Here is a 22,515-nt window from a genome sequence, read left to right as displayed (position 1 = left end):
CTACGTTGTCTTTTCGTTTTGTCAAAATTCTCATTTTTATACTATTATTCTAATAATTATTGGGATTCATATTATTATTGAACATAAAAACATAAAAATTTGTTTATTACTCCTTGTATCTGCAATCTACTCTACCCCCATTTCTCTACTGTTTTCAGACTGTTCTCATCAACATTATTAACATGTGTGTTTGCCTAAGCTAGTACCTTACTAGATGTTTTTAATATCCAATTTTATAGGAATTTAAATATTAATTTCAATAAGACTTTTCTAAAGTAATCAAAGCTCTACTAAAAATGTTCTTTATTCATTTTCATCTAGGTCATTGGCAATATAATTTCTTTTATATAAAGCTGTTAATTCCCCTTATGTGGTCATTAAAAATATTTTATCAAAGATAATTTATTCTAAAAGATGAGAAGAATGCTGTGTTTTCTAAGTCAGGAAACAAATGGGTATTTATTTTGCACATGGATGTCAAGAAGGCAATGAGTTAAGACTATGTCTTTGCAAAGTGTAATTTATACCATGTCAGACAGTGAAGGGCAACATAAAGAGTCTTAAGGAAGTATGCTGTTATTAAAAGTAACTGTTATCACTGGAGCAAAAAAGAGTGAACCAATCTATTCTGAATGTTATAGATTTGCTGCGTTGAATGAGTATATAATTAGAAAAAAACTACTTCAATTTTATAGTAACTTGAAGATGGGCACAGGGTTGAGAGGAAACTAAAGCATCTAGATACCTTTATTTGTGGAAACAAGAAGAAAAACTTCAGAAAACAAATAAAATAAAAATAATTTTAAAGAAAATATTTTATGATATCTAGGTAAATGAATCAGGAAAAAAATTATACTAAAGCAAGTAATCGTGGTTAATTCTACTTGCCTGCAAAGCGATTAGAGGCATATCAAATAGAATTCTGACTCTCCAAAATTCTTACCTGCTTCATTTGTGCGGATCATTCTAGATGGGGTGCTTGGATCTCCAGTCCCAATAGGATTGGCGGCAACCACTCTAAATTCATATTCTACCCAAGGGTTCAAGTCCACTGCCATGGCTGACTCCATGTCCCCTGTTATGATTTCTGGGACTATGAAGAGACAGATTTCATGTCATTAAGAGGACTGAAAAAAGGTTACAGTGTCAATCAAGGATATCACAGGCACTAACAGGATCAGCAGGTTTGTGCATACTTCCTTATTACACATGGCCATGATGTCGTCTCTGGTGTCATTAGTAAAATCAAAATCAATCTTCAGGAAGTAAGCACTAGCACATGTCAAAGTCTGCAGCAGTCAATTTGAATTCTTTCATCTCATCTTTATATATAAATTGTTATAACATAACTTGCCATGATCTACACTGAAAATCATTTTGTTAATTCCTCAGCCTCAGATAAGAGGTCAACTAGTGCTATAATTTAAACAGATAGTTGTTAAATTTCTAGGGAAATTTCTTGAGCAGTATGTCTCTCATAGTTCCGGCAAACTCCAGTTTGTGGGATCTAAGAGGAAGCTCTGGACTTGCCTCGCAGTAACTTTTGTACTACATTTAGATTTTATTAAATCATAAAATTGTCAATATAATTACCACATAATAAAATTCTCCTTACATAGTATATATGCATTATTTGAGACTGCTTTTCTTGTTCACTCATCTCTGCTGTCTAGGAAACACTTCTGGAAGAACATTTGCTATACAAATGACTATGGAAAAAAAAGGAGTACCTCCCTTATGATGTGTCAAGATCCTCTGGATTTATATTAGTCCTGGACTTCTGTTTAAGTATTGGGAGAGGGGTGGGTAGCTCTTGACTCAGTGCAGTTTTCCTATGACAAGGTGGAATTAAATGCATTTGGATTTCCCATGAAAATCTCTTTTGAAATGTATCAAAATAATTTTACCAAATAATCAGATCTGTGGAAAGGTGAATGACCAGAGCACAGGCAGTAGGCTGCCTGACAGATCTCATAGCCCTACACAGCTGATTTTTTTAAAGTATGAAATAAGACCTGGAAAAAAGTCTGTCCTCTCTTACTGCACTGGAAGCTGAGTAATATTCTTGGAGTCTAACGGGAAAAAACGGTTATCGTTCAGTCCATAGCTTGCTAAAATGCTGATCTGTGTCTGCCAAACATAAAAGTGAAAAGAATAGATCCCCAGACACTTAGCCTTCCCTAGCTCCTACCTACATTTTATCACCAATACTTGTGTTGGGTCCATTAGGACTTATCATACTGTTTCATTTATTTCTGTTTATGTCAGTCTCCTCAAGCAACTCCAGACTTTTAGGTCATCCCTCATCCCTTTTATTCTAATCCCCATAGAACTCTGATCATTTTCTTTTTTGTTCCAGTGCCCACCCTTCCCTACTCTTTGAAATCATTTTAGTGTGACTTTTGGAATTCATTCATCTTTCTAGCCATTCTTCCAATTAATAGAAACTTAAATCCCTTCTGAGGAAACTTTATGCCTTTCAAGTGGTGGCCCTCTTAAGATATTGTAGAGAATAGTAACCGGTCCATCTCAGTTATGTCTCTCCCTGACCCACTCCCAAACAAATATCTCTAATAGATTATTTTCCCTCATCAGTATACAAGGATGCAGGTATTTTTCCCACCAAATCCAAACCAAAACAAAATAAAATTCTCTCAATTTCCTCTCTTTTCAGCTTTTATCCAGTTTTTTTTTTTTCCTAATAGCAAAACTTCTTGTGGGTTGTTTGTGCTATTACTTGATGTTTCCAATTATTCTCCATCCATTCTCTCTTGAGTTCACTCTAATACAACTTTTAACTCTGGCATTCTACCATAACTGCTCCTGTCAATATTACCAATGGTCTCTGTTACTAAAACCTTATGGTTAGGCCTCTGTTCCTCATCCTACTAGACCTAATATCATCTTTTGACATATTTGGTAATTCTCTTCTGTTTGAAATACTTTTCAAACTTAATTTGTTTTTCAACTACCTGACTACCCTTATCCGTTTCCATTTCTGGTTTCTTTTTATCTTCTAGATGCAACCTAGTTCTATTAACTCCCATTTTCTTACTCCATAGTGATCTAATCTAGTCTTGTGGATTTAAACAACCCTCTGTATGCTGACGACTCCAAAATTTTCAGCCATGAACCTCTTCCCTAAAGTTCCGGTTCATATGTTCAATGAATTATTAAACATTTCTAGTTAGATAAAGTTCTCAACCTTATATTTCCCTACCTACTTTTGTAGTATTCCTTATTCAATGTATGACAACTGCATTCTTATAGATGTTATAGCCAAAATCATGGGGTTATCCTGAATTCCTTTCTTTTTCCCCGTCCCACTTAAACCCATAAACAAATTATGACATCTCTAACTTCAAAGTATGTTGATTTCTCCACTTCCTTTTAAAGCAAAACTTCTTAAAAGAGTTGTCTATATTAGGCTTTCTTCCATTATCTCTTGAACTTATTTTTGTGAAACTTTAGTCCTTACTATTTTACTAAAACTGCTATTGTCAAGGTCACCAATGCTCTCCATGGTCACCATGTTGCTAAAATCAATGATCAGTTCTCAGTCCTCATCATACTTGACATGTCAGCAGCATTTGACACAGTTGATTACTTTCTGTTCCTTGACAGACTTATTCTTTTTTCTCCCAGGATATCACATTACCTTGGTGTTCCTTTTAACTAAATAACTGCTTCCCCTCTGTATCCTTTGGCTGGTTGCTCTTCTCCACAACTTCTTACTACTAAAATGCTTCAGGGTTCGATTTTTATAACTTTCTCTTCTTTATTTTATACTTATATCCTTGGAGATGACATACAGTCTTGTAGTTTTAAGTGCAATTTATATGTCAATAATTTCTCAATTTACATCTTTATTCAAACCTTTCAAACTCCAACCTCATATATCCAATTGCCTACTTGATACCCTTAGAGATTCTATATCCAAATACAGTCACACTGTGGGGTTAGGGCTTCAACATTTGAATTATCTTGGGGCAGGGATACAATATAGCCCATAGCAGGCAGGTTGTAATTAATTAATTAATTTTTAATAATAAAAAAACATTTCAACTATAGTCGACATATTATATTAGTTTCAAATATGTAACATAGTGATTAGATATTTTTATAACTTACAAAGTGATCATCTCAATAAGTCCAGTACCCATCTGATGCCATACATAGCTATTGCAATATGATTGACTATATTCCCTATGCTATACTTCACATCCTGTGACTATTTTTTAACTACCAATTTGTACTTCTTAATCACTTCCCATTTATCACCCATCTTACTAACCCCGCTCCCATCTAGGAACCATTAAAGTGTCTCTGTATCTATGATTCTGTTTTTGTTTTGTCTGTTTATTTTGTTTTTAGATTCCACATATAGATGAAATCATATGGTATTTGTCTTGCTCTGTCTGACTTATTTCACTTAGCATAAAATACTCTAGGTTCATCCATGTTGTCACAAACGGTAAAATTTATTCTCTTTTACGGCTGAGCAATAGTCTATTGTGTATATGTACGTATGTATGTATGTGTGTATGTGTGTGTATACATATGCATATATATACACATATTTATGTATGTGTGTATATATGTGTATGTGTGTGTGTGTATATATACCATTTCTTCTTTATCCAGTCTTTTGTTAATGGACACTTAGGCTGCTTCCATATCTTAGCTATTGTAAATAACATTGCAGCGAACACAGGGGTGTATATATCTTTTCAAATCAGTGTTTTGGGTTTCTTTGAATAAATACCCAGAAGTATAATTTCTGTGCCATACGGTAGTATGTCTGACTTATTTTTTAATTTTTTGAGGAACTTCCATACTATTTTCCACAGTGGCTGCACCAATTTTCAATCCCACCAATAGTGCGAAAAGGTTCCCTTTTCTCTACAGGTAGGTTGTAATTTAAAGTAGAGTGGCCAGGATAAGCCTCACTGAGAAGATACACCTGAATAAACTTTTGAAGGAAGTGTGGATTTAGCTATGCCAATATCTAGGAGAAAGCATCCCCAGTTGAAGGAGCAACTAGTGCAAAGGCATTAGAAGCATTAGAAGCATTAGAAGCATTATATGCAGGAGCATGAAAAGACCAGTGAGTCATGAGCAGGGTAAATATTAGGGAGAATGGCTGAAGAATAATTTAGAAAGAGAATGGGCTTTCATCCTGAGAGAAATGGAGAGACATTGGAGGATGGATAGTTTGTCTTTTAATACATTAATCCAAGCTATGTTAAAAATAAGAAGTAATTAAGGTTAAATGAGGTCATAAGGGTGGGGCACTGATCTGAAAAGATGAGTGATATTATAAGAAGAGATGTCAGAGAGCTGGCTTTCTCTCTCTCTTCCATTTGAGGAAACAGTGGGAAGTCTACTGCCTGCAAGCCAGGAGGAGAATTCTCACTAGGAATAGAATTAAATTGACTGGCACCTAGATCTTGGAATTCCCAGCCTCTAGAATTGTAAGAAAATATATTTCTGTTGTTTAAGCCACCAAGTTTATGGTATTTTGTTATGGCAGTCTCAGCAACTAATACACAGTCCCTACCACAGTACTTTTGATCCTCCTTACAATACAATATTTCTTTCTTTTTTTTTTTATTCATTAACTTCTAAGATACTATATAATTTACTTGTTTATTATGGTCTCTGTTTGCCCTCATCCATGAGAATACAATCTTCGCAAAGATAGAGATTTTTTTGCTTTGTTCTGATCACTCATATATTTTAAGTGCCTAGAACACTACCTGGAAGGTGCTTGATAAACTTTCATTGAATGAATGAAAGGGGAGTTCAAATTGTCAGGTATAATTAAAATTGGCACAGTTTCTATTTGAATCATGTTATAATCATTTCAGGTATTGTGTTAAAAAGGAAAATTAATTTAAAATATAAAAATAATCTTATTCCCAAGGCTATATATATTTATATTTTCTTAGTCATAGCTATAGATTTTAAAGACTTCTTCCCTCATCCCATATCCTCCCCACCATCAATAATCCTAATTTCTCTTTTAAACTAAAAAAAAAGATTTAGAAATTCTAAATTCATTGCTACTTGTAATGGCTATAAAATAAGTGTAAAAAGCATGAGTTGGAGGTATTAATATTTTTGATGACATAACATGCAATAAATAAATTGAAAATGAAATAAATTAGAAACAAACTTTTTTTTATAAATTTAGAATTTTGTTCTCAAATGCAATACTGTAGATTAAAGAAAATAGAGATTGTATACCAAGTAAGTATTTTAAAAATGCTGCAAGTATCATTTTATAAAGACATTCTTTCTGGAACTCTGAGGACAAGTCAGTTTCAAAGACAACATTCTGCTTCCGAAAGAAAACACAGCAACTAAAGACAGTGAAGGATCCCATATTGACTAAGAGTGAAAAACTTGTTAAAATACTTTTCCTTGTAAAAGAACTGCATCTAACAATTTAAAATTAAATAACTAACAATAAATTAAGCCTGTTTCATTGACAAATTTAATTAATCCATAGTGGAAAACATATCCACCGATAGAATAGTTAATAAACATGTTTGATTTAAGTAAACAATGACAAATTGATTCTGTGATTATAAGTGATTTGGTATTCCTAAAGAGATAACACTAAAAAAGTAAGTCAGCAAATACTACTCAAATGTGAAGGAGAAAGTCAGGTTTCCAAATGAAAAGTAATTTGACTAGAAAAGGGATCTGCAAGTGAAATTGTCTGTTTCTTATGGTTGTTTTCATACTTTCTTTAAAATGAATATTAGTTCCACTCACAGTCACCTGATTCAAGTCTGATTTTTGGGTAGGCAATATTGATAAGTTAATACCAGATGTGTTCAGCTAGAAGGTCCATGCACAACTCCTTATTTTATTTGTCAAAAATGAGGAATTAGCTATTCTTTGTATTGATGTTGGTGTATAAAAGAATCTTAAGTGCTTTTTAAATACTAGTTTATAAATTACATTAATCAGAGAGTTCAATCTCCAGATCCATCTTTTTTGCATATAGAGCTTTTCTCTACTGAAATTGCTTTAGATGAGGTAGCAACTATGAAAACAAAGGTCCACTGGCCCAGTGGAGCTCATGTAGTTCCAAAGGAACTTCTTTCCCTGTTAATGATAAGAAATAAGTTACAATCAGATTGTGCTAGGGGCTAAAACCAGAATGCATTTAAAACAGCTACTTTAGAGCATGCAAAAGTTGAGGACCGCCTCTACAAGAGAGAGGACATCTTGCTAGAGTCCTCTTATTATCAAGGGCAAATAAAATTAATCACTTACAGAAATATATTTTTGAAAAATATATATTACCTTATAAACACAGTATAACCATAGATTTTTAAATAAGTACTGCTGAACTGAATTTAAAAAAGAAAAAAACCTCTCAACTTAAAAATGTTTCTAGCATTCAAATTACATTAGAAAGATGAAACACAACTTTATAATAGAGACTTCTAGAACAAATAAACAGCCCCAAAATAACTCTTAGTTCAAATAAATGCCTGAGCCATACACACACACACACACACACACACACACACACACACAATCTCATTTATCCCCAGTTTGTGCCAAAAATATTCAGTTATATATGAATATATGCATGTGTGTATATAGTAAAAACTGTAAAATTTTAAACTTATGTACATATATACATCTATCTATCTATCTATTTATCATCATCCATCTATCAATCAAACAAGAAAAAATAGAAATAAGTGAACCAAGACATGAGAAATCAAGGAATAAGAGTAACTAGGAACTATAGTTGTCGTAGGAAGACGATAAGATGTCCTGGATTGGCATGCCATGTGTTAAGATAAGAAGAACAAGAACATGGGCATGCGATGAGCAAGGAAACGTGTATTTCAATGTATCCACAAGGAAAAGTTCCCAAGAAGTAAGTTGTATGAACAGTGAGGCAAGAGTGGGCAGGGAGCATAGCAGCAGGCAGGAGAATGAATTTAGTGAGTCCATAACGCCAGATCTGGAGATGAATCCATTTTCTGGCTGCAGAGCAAAAGGTTTAAGCTGTCACACTAAAGATACTATGTGAGCACTGGGGCAGAGGTTATAAGTATTCTTGTATAAATCTGTTCATTTGGTTTGAATTTGTGTTCTTTTCAGAATTATCTACCAAACTTTGAGATTCCCCCAATTTCCTGGGTCTGCAGAGGTATCATGGAGCCAAGAATGAGGCCAATACCCACAATTATATGTATTACAAAATAAATATGTATACATGTATAGTATACTATAATGATAATCAAACTGAATTCTATAACTTAATATAGAAACCTAATATCGAGTAAATCTAAACTATATTTTGCATGCATGAATTTATTTCCTCTCCCCTAAATTGTAAATTTTTACACAGAAATGTTTCTGCTCAAATTTATTTAAGCAACAAAATGAATTACTTCACTCCTGTAACATTCTAGTTAATTGAGTTTTATGGTTGCTGAACTCAGATATTTTATTGATTTTTATATTTTACTTCTAAACAGGCAAATCAATTTTATATTTAGATAGTAAAACAAAATCACAAATCCCTACTTAGTATGGACAACTGCTTCTGAAGATTACATTGTGTAGACTGTATACTTTTCAAATACCAACTCATTAAATAAGTACCTAATAACTATCAACTGAGCATAATTTCACATATCCATGCAGATGGCCGCATTTGAAGAGATAGGGGAAGTTTAGTTATAACATGAAACGGAAACCATTTGGGAAGAAATGACTTTTAAAATAATGCAACTAAAATTCAAACATCTCAGAAGTAGGCATTAAAATTTTGCATTGTTTTAAATAATACAATTTTGTTAGATTTTCTTTTTATAAATAAAACAGAAGTGTGACTATAAAAGGGTAGCACCAGGAACTGGAGTAACAAAACAGTATTGTATCTGATTGTCTAGGTGGTAACTTGAATCTATACAATAAAATTTCATAGAATCTTATAGAACTATGCACTAAAAATTGCATACAAAAACTGGTGGAAAAAGAATGTAGTCTGAGGTTTAGATAATAGCATTGTAACAATGTCAGTTTTCTGATTTGATAATTGCTCTATTGTTATAAAAAATGTTATCATTGAGGGGAGCTGAGGGATGGGTCCACAAGAAACCTTTGTACTATTTTGTACTTCTATGTGACTCTACAGTTACTTCAATAAATAAGAAATAAACAACAAACGAATATAAATGATGCAGCCCCTCCTTGGGAACTGAGAAGAAAACAAGGTAGCTTTATTAAAAGAATCAAACAATAGTTGATATTGTAATAAAGTTTCAAGAATACGAAGTGATTCTACTGAAATTGTTAGCATATATGTGGCAAAAATAGCTCATAACGGGAAGCTGCTCTGGCTGCATCTGATGTTGCCTTAGATACTCTTACCTGTTTTTACTGTTTGCCAGCCCAGGGAGAATGGGCTGCGAGCCTGCAGGTTATAGGAGGAGACTGGGCTGTGGTTGTCAGCTGCTGGACTCCAGGAGAGTGTGGCTGTGCTCTCTGTGATTTCCTCAACGATCACTATACCTGGTGGGCCTGGGGGACCTATAGACAAAAGGAAATGAATAAAGTTAAGTACAAGCTATGATCAGGAGCCATGAGAAATTGTATTTCCCATAAGGACCCAATCAAACTATGTACTTGTCTTAATAAAACACATATTAATAATAAAAATTGAAAAAAAAGATGGGATACAAATTGGTTTTTATGATTTCTGGGGGGTAACATAACTATAGATTTGATTTTTAAATAATACTTCGTGCTTGGAGGCAACTACCAATTAGCATTATATTTTATAGGAAAAGAAAATGAATTAGAAGCAAACAAAGCTATGAATGTCAATATCAACTATGACTTGAAATCAATCACAACTTACAGAGGCAGCAACAGAGAGTGATAGGCAATGCTATCAGGCACCCAAATGATCCTATTATTACTAAAAAGATATAGGTCTAATTTTCATGTTCTGGAAATCTACAATGTACACATACTGTGATATGACTATCAAGTAGCTTAAACTCTAACAGGGTAGATATGAAAAGCTCTGAAATAATGACCAAGGAGAGGTATATACTAGAAGTGAGGCATGAAAGTTAAAAAGGCAGGGAAGTTAAAAGGAAGATGTGATTATATTACTATTTTTCAGTGAGGAGGATTCAATGAATCAGAGATTATTTCCTTTTTGTTCATGAAAATCTAGTATAGAATAGTGATGATCAATCTATGTAAATGTAGACTTTAACCTGAAGAATCATGATCTGATATGAGGAGAAATATACCTTTGTACGATTATTTCTAAAATAGTGATTTTTAATAGCATTTAAAAATATGTAGAATGTTTACATTTTACTGGCTAAAAAGCAATGCCAGTTTTCTTATTAACATTCTTATATTTCCTAATATGGACAATTCAAGCTGTAAGGACGCTTTTATTTTCAATTAAAAAAAACCCACCCTTAAGTACTTCATTTTCAAAATTAGTACTCATGCAGCAAATTGCTCTCTGGATTTGGTGATTATAAAGTTTGAGCAGTAGGGGCTGAACTGGACTGTAAGGAGCTAAGAAATGGTGGAGTGCTGAAGAGAAGGAGGTGGTTAGTAAAGACTCTGGGTAGAGAATTTCAGCAAGGAAAGGACAATGAGATGAAGTGTTTAAAAGCCTCAAAAGGCAAACAACATTTTTAGGAAATGAGAAATTAGCATTTTTATCAAGACTGAGAAGAACTAGCAGTAGAAAGCAGAGACCAGAGATTTAGAAGACAGGGACTATTCCATCAGGAAGGTGACAAAATATTGGCATTGTGGGCAAAAAGTGGAGAATAATCATAAGAAATGGTTGGTTTTTTTTCTCTTAGAGAAATGAAAAAAGAAACAATGAATATAGAGAGAAAGCTTTTGAGATGGCAATAAAAGGGAAATTGAGAGAGCTCATTTGGGAAAGTTCTCATTTTTTCATTAAAGAAAAAATCATTTACAATAAGTAAAGATGATTGGGTGATAATGGCACTGGGAGCTAAAGAAGAATGGAAAATGTTTGGAAAAAACACATGACAAAAGAAGATACACATGAAATATATTCTGTAATATTACTAGATTTCAAATTTGATTCGACAGCATCATGTTGAAGTGGAACTGACCAACTTCACAAGGTTAGGCTAGAAAGCCAGGACCAGGGCCAGTGAAAGTAGTTAATTGGATCCATTTAGGTTTAGGAGTTTGTAAATTTGGTATGGCTTATCATCAGATGCCAATGTACGAATGACCATGGCATCAAGGTGGACTAGCGAGTCAAGTGAAGCCAGTACGATGCTGACAAACTAGAATTAAAGAAAGGAGTCAGGGAAACTGGGTTATTATGAAGGGAAAATATATGAACAGGAACTTGTGTAGGGTACTTTTCAGTAACAATTTGTGTTTATCTGGAGTGGAGAATATGATTACTAGGGTTGATAAGGTCAAGTAATTATGGAAGAATATGTTTGATGTGTCATGAGTATAAATGTTCGAAGCATTAAAAAAGTGACTATAAACAAGATGAGGAAAATAAATAAGATCTGGGTGCTGAAGAAGATGTGTAATAAGTTGTTTGGTGACTGGGATATGCAGGAGTAACTATAATGATGATAATATAATAATGATAAGACTATTAACTGTAATAACACTATCAACATCTACCATATCCTCACTGTACTGTATTAAGGCACTGTATTAAGTATTTTGCAAACATTAACTTGTTCACTTATTTCTGTCACTGAGATGGGCCTTATTATCTCTATTTCATAGAAGACATAATGGCATCTCAAAGAGATTTAGCCAATAAATGATAAATAAATTAGTCAATAACATTATTATATCTTAGGTGTTATGCTAGGCAGTGGGTACCAGGTACTCCATTCTAAAGAGAAGTTATTTGCCCAAGTCAATTGGCTAGTAAACAGCACAGCTGACATTTACTTTGAATTCGGATCTGATTATAAAGCCTGATTTGTCCAAAGAAGGGAGTACACAGATCCTTCCTCTTTTCACTGTTAACCTACAGAGTTGTTTCAATCTAATGAAGAAAAACAAAGAAAAAAGCATGTTTTAGGAAAAGGCACATTTAAATTATGTGGTAGAGATAGAGGTGGCATTTGAGGAAAGTGTTTAGGACTTTGTGGCAGCCTGTGTATAAGATGGCCACCATCATTTCCTTTTTCCTGCTTGTCCATACAGATCATTCCCTCACTGAAAGATGAAGCCTATTCCTTCAGCTCCTTGAATCTGGGCTGGCCTGTGACTATATGACCCAAAAATCAATGGTAGAAGTGTTATTGCTTGACTTTTGCAGCTTCATCCCAGGTCTTATGGAATGCTTATGAGAAAATCCAGCTGCTCACTTAGAAGTCTAATTAAACGAACTTCTGTGAGGAAGTCCAAGTTAGCCAATTGGAGGGGCTCATGTAGAGAGGGAGATCTGACTTGCCCCCAGCTATTCCAGGCATCCCAGCCCAGGCATCAGACATGGGAGTGATGAAGCCTTCAAATAACTTGCGCTTCAGCTACCCTGGGACTCATGTGCATGAGTGACCTTAAGAATCTGGCTGTGCCTCTCAGCCAAAAACTATGAAAGCAAATAATAGATTGATGTTTTAAGCTAGTAAGTTTTGGGGCAGCAATAGACAATTGGAACAGACTTAAAAATAGTTTGGAGTTTGTTCATAGATAGGCAATTTGTCAGGAAGATCTACAAGATGCTATGAAAACACTTGAAATTTAGCTAACAAATTCAAACAGGAATAATTACCAACATAATTCATTTGTTAAACTCTTCTACATTGTTCTATTTATTCTGTTCCACTTTTTCCGTTATATTTATTCACCTCTTCGAAAAGTATTTATTAAAAACCACCTATGTATAAAGCATGACAGGAAATATTGTGGAAAATAACTTAAATAAAATGATTTGCCTTTATGAGTATTGAAGCTCTATGAAAACATTTAAATTAGTTCTCTTAAAAAGGAATATTTCTTTTAATAATAGATAATAATTACTCTACATAATTTTTTAAAAATTTCAGCTGGAACAAAGAATTGTGTTAAGAACATAATTGATAAGAACATAATCCCCAAGTATTTTTCTCTATATGTGGCTATTTTCCCAAATATAGTCTACAACAAAATAATCAGTGACGGCAAATAAGATTTATATACCTAGGATACTGATTTTGGTGGTGGAATTATTTATAAGTACAAACCATTGTAAATAACTAACTGTCCAATAATCACATAATGTTTAAACCATAAAATCTTATGATAATATATGACAGCCATTAAATTGCATAATATATCAGGCTATTTAACAATATAGGGAATGTTCACAATATGTAAAAAAAAAAAGCAGAGGGCAAAACTTATGTAAATATGGATAAATAGTAATTTGCCAAATCCATAAAGGAAAACACTGGAAAGAAATGCATTATAGTATATATGGTGGTTATTGCTTGGAGGTGAGAATGTAGATTATTTAAATTGTATTCTTTATACTTGTTTAGAGTTTCCAATTCTCTACAATAAGCATGTATTAGTTCTAAAATTATTTTAAGTCATTATTTTAAAAAGCCTACATATTGTGATATGTGTGTGCTAATCTAAGTATATTCTATTTAACTAAACATTTACTGAATGCCTAGTATGTGTAAAGCCCTGTGCTGAGTGGTGGGAAATGGGGGGAGGGGGGCACGGTTGGGGATGAATGGTTTACAGGAGGGCAAGACAGGATTCCAGCTCCAACTATGTTAAAATCCAGTGGCAGAGACACACTTTTTACAAAAAAAAATACATGTTATGTTCCAGTGCTTTGGGAGTATATTTTACATCTCATTATAACATGTTACATTGGCTATAATTATTTTCTATAATTTCCATTTGTCTGCATATTCAACATGGTACTTGATATATATTAGGTCTTCAATAATATTTGTAGAAGAGATGAAAAGAAGAAGGGAGAAGAGCAGAAGAGTTTATGTTTGATTTTGGAATGTTATACAACCATTAACAAGTAAAAGAATGTTTTAAAATAATTATTGTATAAGACAAAGTTCCAATATGATAGCCTCTTCTTTTATTAAATCAAAATATATTTGAGTTAACAGTTTTTTTAGTCAAGCCTAGGGTGGTAATAAAAATGACAGCAGTCCCATGAATGAAGAATATAAACCTTTTCATAGTAAGTCTCATCATAATCAGAAAATTACTATCAACAGATAATTTTTCTAAATCCTTTTAAATCTAAAAGTTTTATAAATACATTATTGTAAAATATTTTGAAAAATTAATGATGTGATTTACCTTTTAAGATAGATTAAATATAATTTTCCACTATAATAAAAATTAAAATGAGCTTTATAATTATAATGTTAGTTTTGGTTTATTGATATCCTATCTACTGAAAAAAGTATATTTTTAGGTATTATATATTAAACATTGGCTGCATTTAGCTTCCTGTACATATTTAGGAGTGAATTACATTAATATTATATTAACATAATACCTTTGTTAAGGCCTGTTAATGATGGTCATATTTTTGCCATCTTTTGACTTTTTAAAAAAAAATCAGGGAGTAAATTTTCTCTTTAAAGGCTTTTATAGCTAATTTACACAAGGCATCTTTGAAAATAGATTAGTAAAAGGTAAATATCTCAGAGACAACAAATGTATGACAGTAGTTAGTGACTGAATGTTATACAGATTCCATTCACTTGGCAGAAATCTTACTAAATTTTATACTTAGCTGTAATGATTCAGTCTTATATGGGCAAGATTCTGGAAAGCAACCCCCATCCCCTATGACATTGGTATTATATAGGATCACTAACATAGATACTTAATTAGAAAATAGACAATTTAGAAAACTGTATACAGTCTTTTCATTTTTTCATGTTGAAGAGGTCTGAGCAAATGATGAAGCACAAAGGCCTCCTGCAGAAGCCATGTTCTCACAAATTCAATTTGTCCTCAATCAAGGGCTCCCCAGGTTTGCTATTAAATTGCTATCACATTGAATCATTCATTTGACCTAATGTTTTTAGAAAATTTTCTTCTATTGAGAAACCATTAATGTTTAAGCTGAAAAAACAAATAAAATATATATCTCCTTGTAATTGCTAAAGTTGTTATGGTTACCCTGCTGATATGAAACAAAAATCTAAGACATAATATAATAGTTAAGCAATGTTTCAGAGACTTGGAATTTTTAAATTAACTGGAGTCATGTAGTTCAATTCTATTATTTTTCAGATGAGGAAGGAGGACTTGAGACAGGAAAATTCCTCAATAAAAGAGACCAAAACAGAAGCTGAAGCAGGGTCAGTTTTAGTCTTGACAACAAATGGAGTGATATTTCTTGTTTAAAGCAAATTATGACAAATTAATGTGGTAACAAACAGGAAACTGTGTACTGACTTCTTGTAAAATTACTGCACATTCTCCTTTTAGACAACTTGTAATGCCTGGCTTTTGAGTTCTTGTGGTGTGACTGTCCAATCCTTCCTAAGGAATAATTCTTAAAAACATCTTCCTAATACTGAGACTGACTCCTCATGCCCAGCAATTTTTCTGGCTCTTTTTCATCTAGGTAGCATCACATTCTCTGCCTGATTCTGACACCAACTGATTCAACAAATATCCCTATTGTTACATGTTACTTTTTTACATTTAAAATCTGCTCAGTTTGTTTTCATTTTTATTTGATTTCTGGGAACTTCATGCTATTTTTCTCATGAAGTTTTAGTGAAAAATTAAACTTGTTGGGATTCAAACTTTAAGCAGGTCTTTAATTTGTTTAAAACTAAAATGAAAAATATGATACTACATATGCCATGAAATGAAAAATATGATACCACATATGCCATGGTATCTTAAATTGGTTCGATTTTTAAGCTCATAAATATTGCTTGGGAACAGACACCTCTTACTTTTAAACCATGTAGGAATATGCTGCAGAAAAAAGGAAGCTGGCATAGCAATCATTCATGGAAGTGAGATCTTTCTAATACCAAGTGGACACTTAGTTCCTGTTTGGAAGATTAGGTTAATGTAGAGGAATAAACAATAACTCAGGCTACAAAGAATAATTTTCATTTTTATCATGTAGTTTAATTATATGCAATGAGTTATCCAGTCAAAGGGCCACTGTGAATAGACCCAATTAAAAAAATAACTATAAGAATAAAATATTTCATTAAAAAGTAATGATCGATAATGTGGACAGATTTTCTGTAGCTCATCACATGTTAATACTTGTTAATACATTTAACTGGTTGTTGAGGTTTTCGTCTTTAGAACAGATTTATAAAGAATTATGGTATACCATTATTTAGGAAGTATAGTGCTATTAAAATAGTATATTTATTTTTTATACAAAAAAAGTCTGACATACTCTTGACATACTAGGCTGGCAAAATACAGCTTCACATATATTGTATCTTTGCTTCTTCAACTTCTCGGATACTTCCTTACCTAAATCTTACGTTCCTCATGAAGTCTAGAGGGTGTTCTTAGATTTCTTTACTATTTACCAACATAATTTAAGTGACCTTTTCTTCAATCCCATGAGAATAACCAATTATTTTTTATCAGGGGCAGTTAAGGATTTAAATGAGAGATAAACATTTCTAATTATTTTTTTCAAAAAATAATTTTGGTCTATGGCCATGCTACCCTGAACAAGCCCAATCCCATCTGATCTCGGAAGCTAAGCAGGGTCAGAGCTGGTTAATACTTGGATGGGAGACCACCTAGAATACCAGGTGCTGTAGGCATAAAAATTAAAAAAATAAGAGATTGTAAGCTGACCAGGTCCTTGCAATCTGCGAGGTCAACCAAGGGTTGCCTCACCTAAAAAAAAATAATAATAATAATAATTTTGTTTTAATTTGGTAAAGCTCTCCATTTACAATATCATATAATATTGATCTATCCATCTATCTATCATATTTATTATTATTATCGTCTACCTACCTACTACCTACCTGCCTACCTACGTAACCTGGTTTCTCAGTGTAAAATTCTTGTCCCTCCTCTCTTTGCCTACTTAACACCTGTTTAGGCTTCAAATTCCAAATCTCTGCTTAAGTTTCACTTCCTTGGAGGAGACTTTCTCTGAATGCCCTATTTAGGTAAAATCACTTCATTATATACATAGTACTTAAATGAGATGAGAACATATATATCACATTTGGTTTTATCAAAATAAATAAAAAGAAAAAAAAATGTACTATTATTGGTAGATTCAACAAACAATATCTATATTCTGGGGAGCTAATAATGTAAAATGGAAAAAATGTCATGCTGAAATGATATGATTTAATGCCCACCTATCAGGCAGAAGGCATCAAGCTAAATGTTATGTACTTTTCCTCTAATCTTTATAGTAAATCTGGTATTGACAGCTTCTTTCCAAAAATGAGAAGACTGTGCCTCAGAAAGTTCAGGTGACTCACCCAAAGTCACACAACATTCCAATAGTGGACCTGGGATTCAAATCTGATTCCTAATTGCATATGCATCTGAGTTTTAACTCCATGCTATTAATTACCACATAACATTACATTACATAATTAAGCATAGGCAGAAAATGAAAATTATTACGAGCTGGTACAAGTAATTTATTGATTAAAAATGGATTTAGAGGTAGAAAATGTATGACAGAGATTAAATGGACTTTGTGATTGACTCTCTAATATTCACTCCACTTGTTCCAGTGTAGGAATTAATCCATCATTATATGGGAGGCTCTGATTACTCTATGTCCATCTTGGCAATCTCAATTACTCTTGCAAGTGATAGCTAAAGAAGCTAGGTCTAAACCAATCTGATCATGGCAATCTTCTTATGATAAGTTCTGGTTCAGGAGTCAGCACATAGTCTAAATTGACAAAATCAGATAAAGGGATGAACATTTATAGAGATATGCTAGCTCTTTCTCCTATTGTATATGAACAAGAAAGCATTTAGCCTCTATTATTTGGGTAGTCAGTCTATGACTACAATGAATTTTAGGCCAACATTGTAGACAACAGAGTGAAGAGATGGAAACAACTCAGGTCCCTGAATAAAACTTGAGACACTGGATAAACCAATTAAAAAACCTACTTTCTGTCATGAGAGCCAATACATTTCTTTATTGTATAACCAATCTGAGTTAGGCCATATGTATTTGCAACTGGAAGCACCCTGAAATACAAAGAATAACTGAGAACTCTATTGGTTTATAAACTGTGCTAAGACTGGTTATATTAGCATAAATAACACAAAAGCTTATCTCCTACAATATCAAGTGACTCTAGATAAATCCCTTGGATTTGAAAAATGACAAGTCACTTGAGAAAACTGACAGAGCAGCTGGCTTATTAGAAGCAAACAGACAAACAGGAAAACGCATAATATAATACAATTATTAAAATGATTTAAAAATTTCCCTAGAGGATAATGGAATAATCACTTTAGATAGAGACTTGGGACTTATTAAAGTACTGTTATAATCAATGTATTCCTATGACAATAAAGTTCAACAAAGTATTGAAAATCACAGAAAGAATTTTAGAGCAAAATTGAAAAAAACTATTTTACAAACTCATGATTAAATATCGTTTCTCATTGCTACATTTATTTTAAAAAATGTTTAAAAAGAAGCCTAAAAAGGTTGGATAAACTACCATATGACAACTTTGAATGATGAAGGCTGACTAGATACTATGAGATTTAGGTTCTCATGCAGGCCTTGCCATTTTCCGGTCAAGCCCAGTGTGTGTGTATGGCAAAAGGGGATAAGTAAATATGCCAAAAGACTGGAAAATTCAAGGCATTTTTCAAAAGAGGGAAAGCAGATAGTTTAAGTTTGATCAGAGTAGCAGGATTCTATAAAGACTGGGGAAAGGAGGTTGAGGGAAGAACTTGAACACCAAGATGAGTTGAACTTTGTTATGTTGAGAGTGGAGAGCCTGTTTTTAAATGGGAGGTAGACCAATGCATTAGATACTGTAAAGGAAGAGTCAAGAGTTGGTATGAAACATTAATTCCAAATTTCATGCTTGGATAAACTAGAAGAATAATAGTAGAATAAAGGGGAAATCTGGAGGAGGATCTCAAGTTTTCTTCTCAATTTAATGCAATTAATTTGAATTAGAAACAATTCTGATGGTAACACTGAAGTGCAGAGGTGGGAAGATGTTAGTTTGGAGCCTGAAGAGAGTTGAAAGGGTCAGGAATAGTCCTTGTCAGCAACGTGACAAGGAATCAATAATAGTTGAACATTAATGTTGCTGAACAATATTGAGAGCTTATATGAAATGAAAAACATGATTTTATAGGGGCTGAGTCAACACTGTTCCATTAGACTCTTTATTCTCTGTTTGTTTATAACCAACCAACAGAGTTGTTTGAGTTTAAAAGTTAGCATGATAGGTATCAAGAAAGTTATGGATTTCAGGTAGGAATTGAATTAGGTATAGCTAGTTAAGTAAAGTTAAGTAAAGTCCATGTTAAATTCAGGAGAAGACTCAATAAATGCAGAGAGGCACCTATTATATAGTAGATTAAAGCTGTTGTCAGAGGTTTCATCTCATGGCAGAGCTTCTAGGACACAAGGCCCCTAAGGTTGCAAATAGGGCAAAATAATAAAGGGCTGGGCCCTAAGCTGGCTGACGTATCAATTGATAGTTCAAAAAATCCTCTCTCGGACATAAAACCTTAATGGACATATAAGCCTTTTATTTAGTACTTCTATTTAATTTCTTTTGAATATACTCCGTGTACCCAGAAGCCAACATATGAATCATCTTTGCTATTTGCATTTAGTTTTTTAATATTTAGGCCAACATTTCTTGTGAGAATGTGTGTGTGTGTGTGTGTGTGTTTGTGTGTGCGCACGCACTTGCGTATGCTGCATAGAATAGGGTGAAGTGGAAGATGGGATGGAGTCACGAAAAAAATGCTGAGGGATTTATAAAGTATTATCTATGTTAAAGTACTGTATTTCTTCTGCAGTTGTAATTTTTGTCTTGATGTTCGAATGTAGTCTGGCACTTTCTTCTTTCATTTTCATCAGAAGATGTTTCAAATCAGTGCTACTTTCTGCCAGTAAGATGGTTTCACCTGAATATTTCAAGTTACTGATACTTCTTCCATCAATTTTTCCTTCCCCTTCCTCTGAGTCTAGCTCAGTTTTTTCATATGAAATGTTATGCATACAGATTAAACGCATAGGGAGATGAAATGTACCCTTGTCTGACACCTTTGCCTATAAGAAACCATTCTGTCTCTCCATATTCTGTTCTGACAGTGGCTTCCAATCCACAACACAGGTTACACATCAGGATGATCAAGTGCTGAGGCATGTCCATTTCTTTCAGAGCAACACATAGCTTTTCATGACAGATGCAGTCAAAGGCTTTACTGTAATTTATAAAACATAGACTAACCTTCTGAAATGCTACGAAGCACTCCAGTATCCAAAGAATGCTTACAATTCGATCTCAAGTGCCTCTTCCTTTTCTGAATCCAGTTTGAACACCTGGCATTTCTTGCTCCAGATAAGGTAGCAGTCTTTGTCCCACCACTCATAGCATCACTTTACTTGAGTGGGAAATCACAGCAATGGTCCTATCATTACTGCACAACTTGGCATCTCCTTTCTTGAAGACTGAGATGTATATTGAACATTTCCAGTCTTTAGGACATGTTTTGTTTTCCGTATTTGTTGACATTTTCTTTTTAGGATTTTGACAGATTAAGTTGCTGTGGCTTGAAATAATTCTATCAATATCTCATGTACCCCTTCTACTATTGAAGAAATAGACAATTTTATAGACAATGAGGACATTAAAATTGTTAAAGATTCTTCTTATCTTGGTTCAGATCAATTTAAATGGAAACTACAGCCAGGAAATCAAGAGAAGGCTGAAACTCAGAAGGGCAGCAATGAAAGAATTAAGAAAGATCACCAAGAGCAAAAATGCGTCATTAAAGACCAAAGCTAAGCTCATCCACATCCTCAAACTTCCAATTACTATGTATGAATGTAAAAGCTGGACACTGAAGAAGGCTGCTAAAAAAAATGATTAATTAGAAATATGGTGTTAATGGATAGTTCTACACAGATACCCTGGACTGCCAGATGATGAACAAGTAAGTTCTAGAGCAAATTCAGCCTGAAACATTGCTGGAGGCGGGATTTTTTGGAAAAGAAAAATGCTGAGAAAAATAGAAGACAGCAAGAAAAGAGGAAGACTATATATGAGATGGCTTGACTCCATAAAAGAAGCCACAGGCATGAGTCTATGGGAGCTGAGCAGGGCTGCTGAGGACAGCACATTGTGGATATCACTCCTTTAAAGGGTCACCAGGAGTTTGAAGCCCACTCAATGGCATGTAACAGACACTTATGGAGAGAGCAGTGCCAAGATTCAAAGAACTGTTGTGATTGCAGCCATAGGAAACTTCTGAAATCCCTTTCCCACCATGCCATTCTCAAATAGTTTTCCTTCTATTTTACTGTGTCTGTCTCTCTGCTTTATTGATGTGTTATATGACATGGAAATATATTTAATATTAAATGCTTATGAATATTGTTTATTCAATTACTACTCCAAGAATGTAATTACTCTCTTTGGAGAAAAGAATTACATTCATTTATTTATACATTTAATAATTTGCTCAACAATATTGAGGAAATATTTACTGTGTGCCAGACTAAGGGGATAAGGCAGAAACAAGATAAGGAAGGTACCTGCCCTTATGAGTTTTACCTGCTAGGGAGAAGACAGTCAATAAACAAATGAATGAGATAATTTCAATTATAAATTCAATGAAGAAAATAAAATGGGGTGAATATAGGTGGAGGAGATGCAAAAACATTAGATAGGGAGCTGAGAAATAAATGATAAGAAGAAGGCAGCCAGCCACATACATATTATGGACAAGAGTTCTTTAGGCACAGAACATCAATGAAAATATTCCTAAGTGTTGAAGAGTTCGGCATATTTATGGAACAGAAACAATCCCGGTATGATTGAAACAAAGTGAAAGAAGAAGATAGAGGGTGGTAATGGTGGAAAGTCAGTAGGTGCCAGATAATAGAGGAATTAGAAATCAATGGTAATAAATTTGGATTTTATTCTGAGTGTGATGGGAAGCTATTGGGTGACATATGAAAAAAGTCAAAGGATGGAAGCCATTGAAAACCATAGAGCAAAAGTGTGATGGATGCCCTCAGAGGCTGTAGGAAGATTTTGGGGAAAATCTATTTAAATCATTAAAAATGTATGAGTATTTTTCTTTGTAATAAGGTTTTGGTAGCAAATGTAAATTGTGATGATTCAGTAAATCACTTTTCCAATGTTTTATTGTTCCATTGTTGCTTGGTAGATGTTGGTGTAGTTTCGATGAGGATGCTTGCAATCTTATTGAAAGTTATAATGATTCTTCTATTTCCATTGTAAAAAACAAGAA

At 33.5% G+C, this 22,515-nt stretch overlaps 1 protein-coding gene and 1 pseudogene across 1 annotated transcript in view; one reads left to right on the top strand and one right to left on the bottom strand.

Annotated features, from left to right (window-relative positions):
• Positions 1 to 22,515, bottom strand: part of CNTN5 (contactin 5) — a 466,521-nt gene that overhangs the window by 60,988 nt on the left and 383,018 nt on the right. The window contains exons 14-15 of the mRNA XM_006907500.1: positions 9,415 to 9,573; positions 944 to 1,093 (exon numbers count right to left, since the gene is read on the bottom strand). Of these exons, the coding sequence (XP_006907562.1) occupies positions 944 to 1,093; positions 9,415 to 9,573 (309 nt within the window). The remainder of the gene's footprint in view (positions 1 to 943; positions 1,094 to 9,414; positions 9,574 to 22,515) is intronic.
• On the top strand, positions 16,709 to 16,826 carry LOC112476220 (annotated as a pseudogene).

The sequence above is a fragment of the Pteropus alecto genome, unplaced genomic scaffold (assembly GCF_000325575.1).
Source record: "Pteropus alecto unplaced genomic scaffold, ASM32557v1 scaffold12, whole genome shotgun sequence".
NCBI lineage: Eukaryota > Metazoa > Chordata > Mammalia > Chiroptera > Pteropodidae > Pteropus > Pteropus alecto.
The sequence above is the reverse complement of the archived record's forward strand: the minus strand, read 5'-3'. Positions and strand labels throughout refer to the sequence as shown.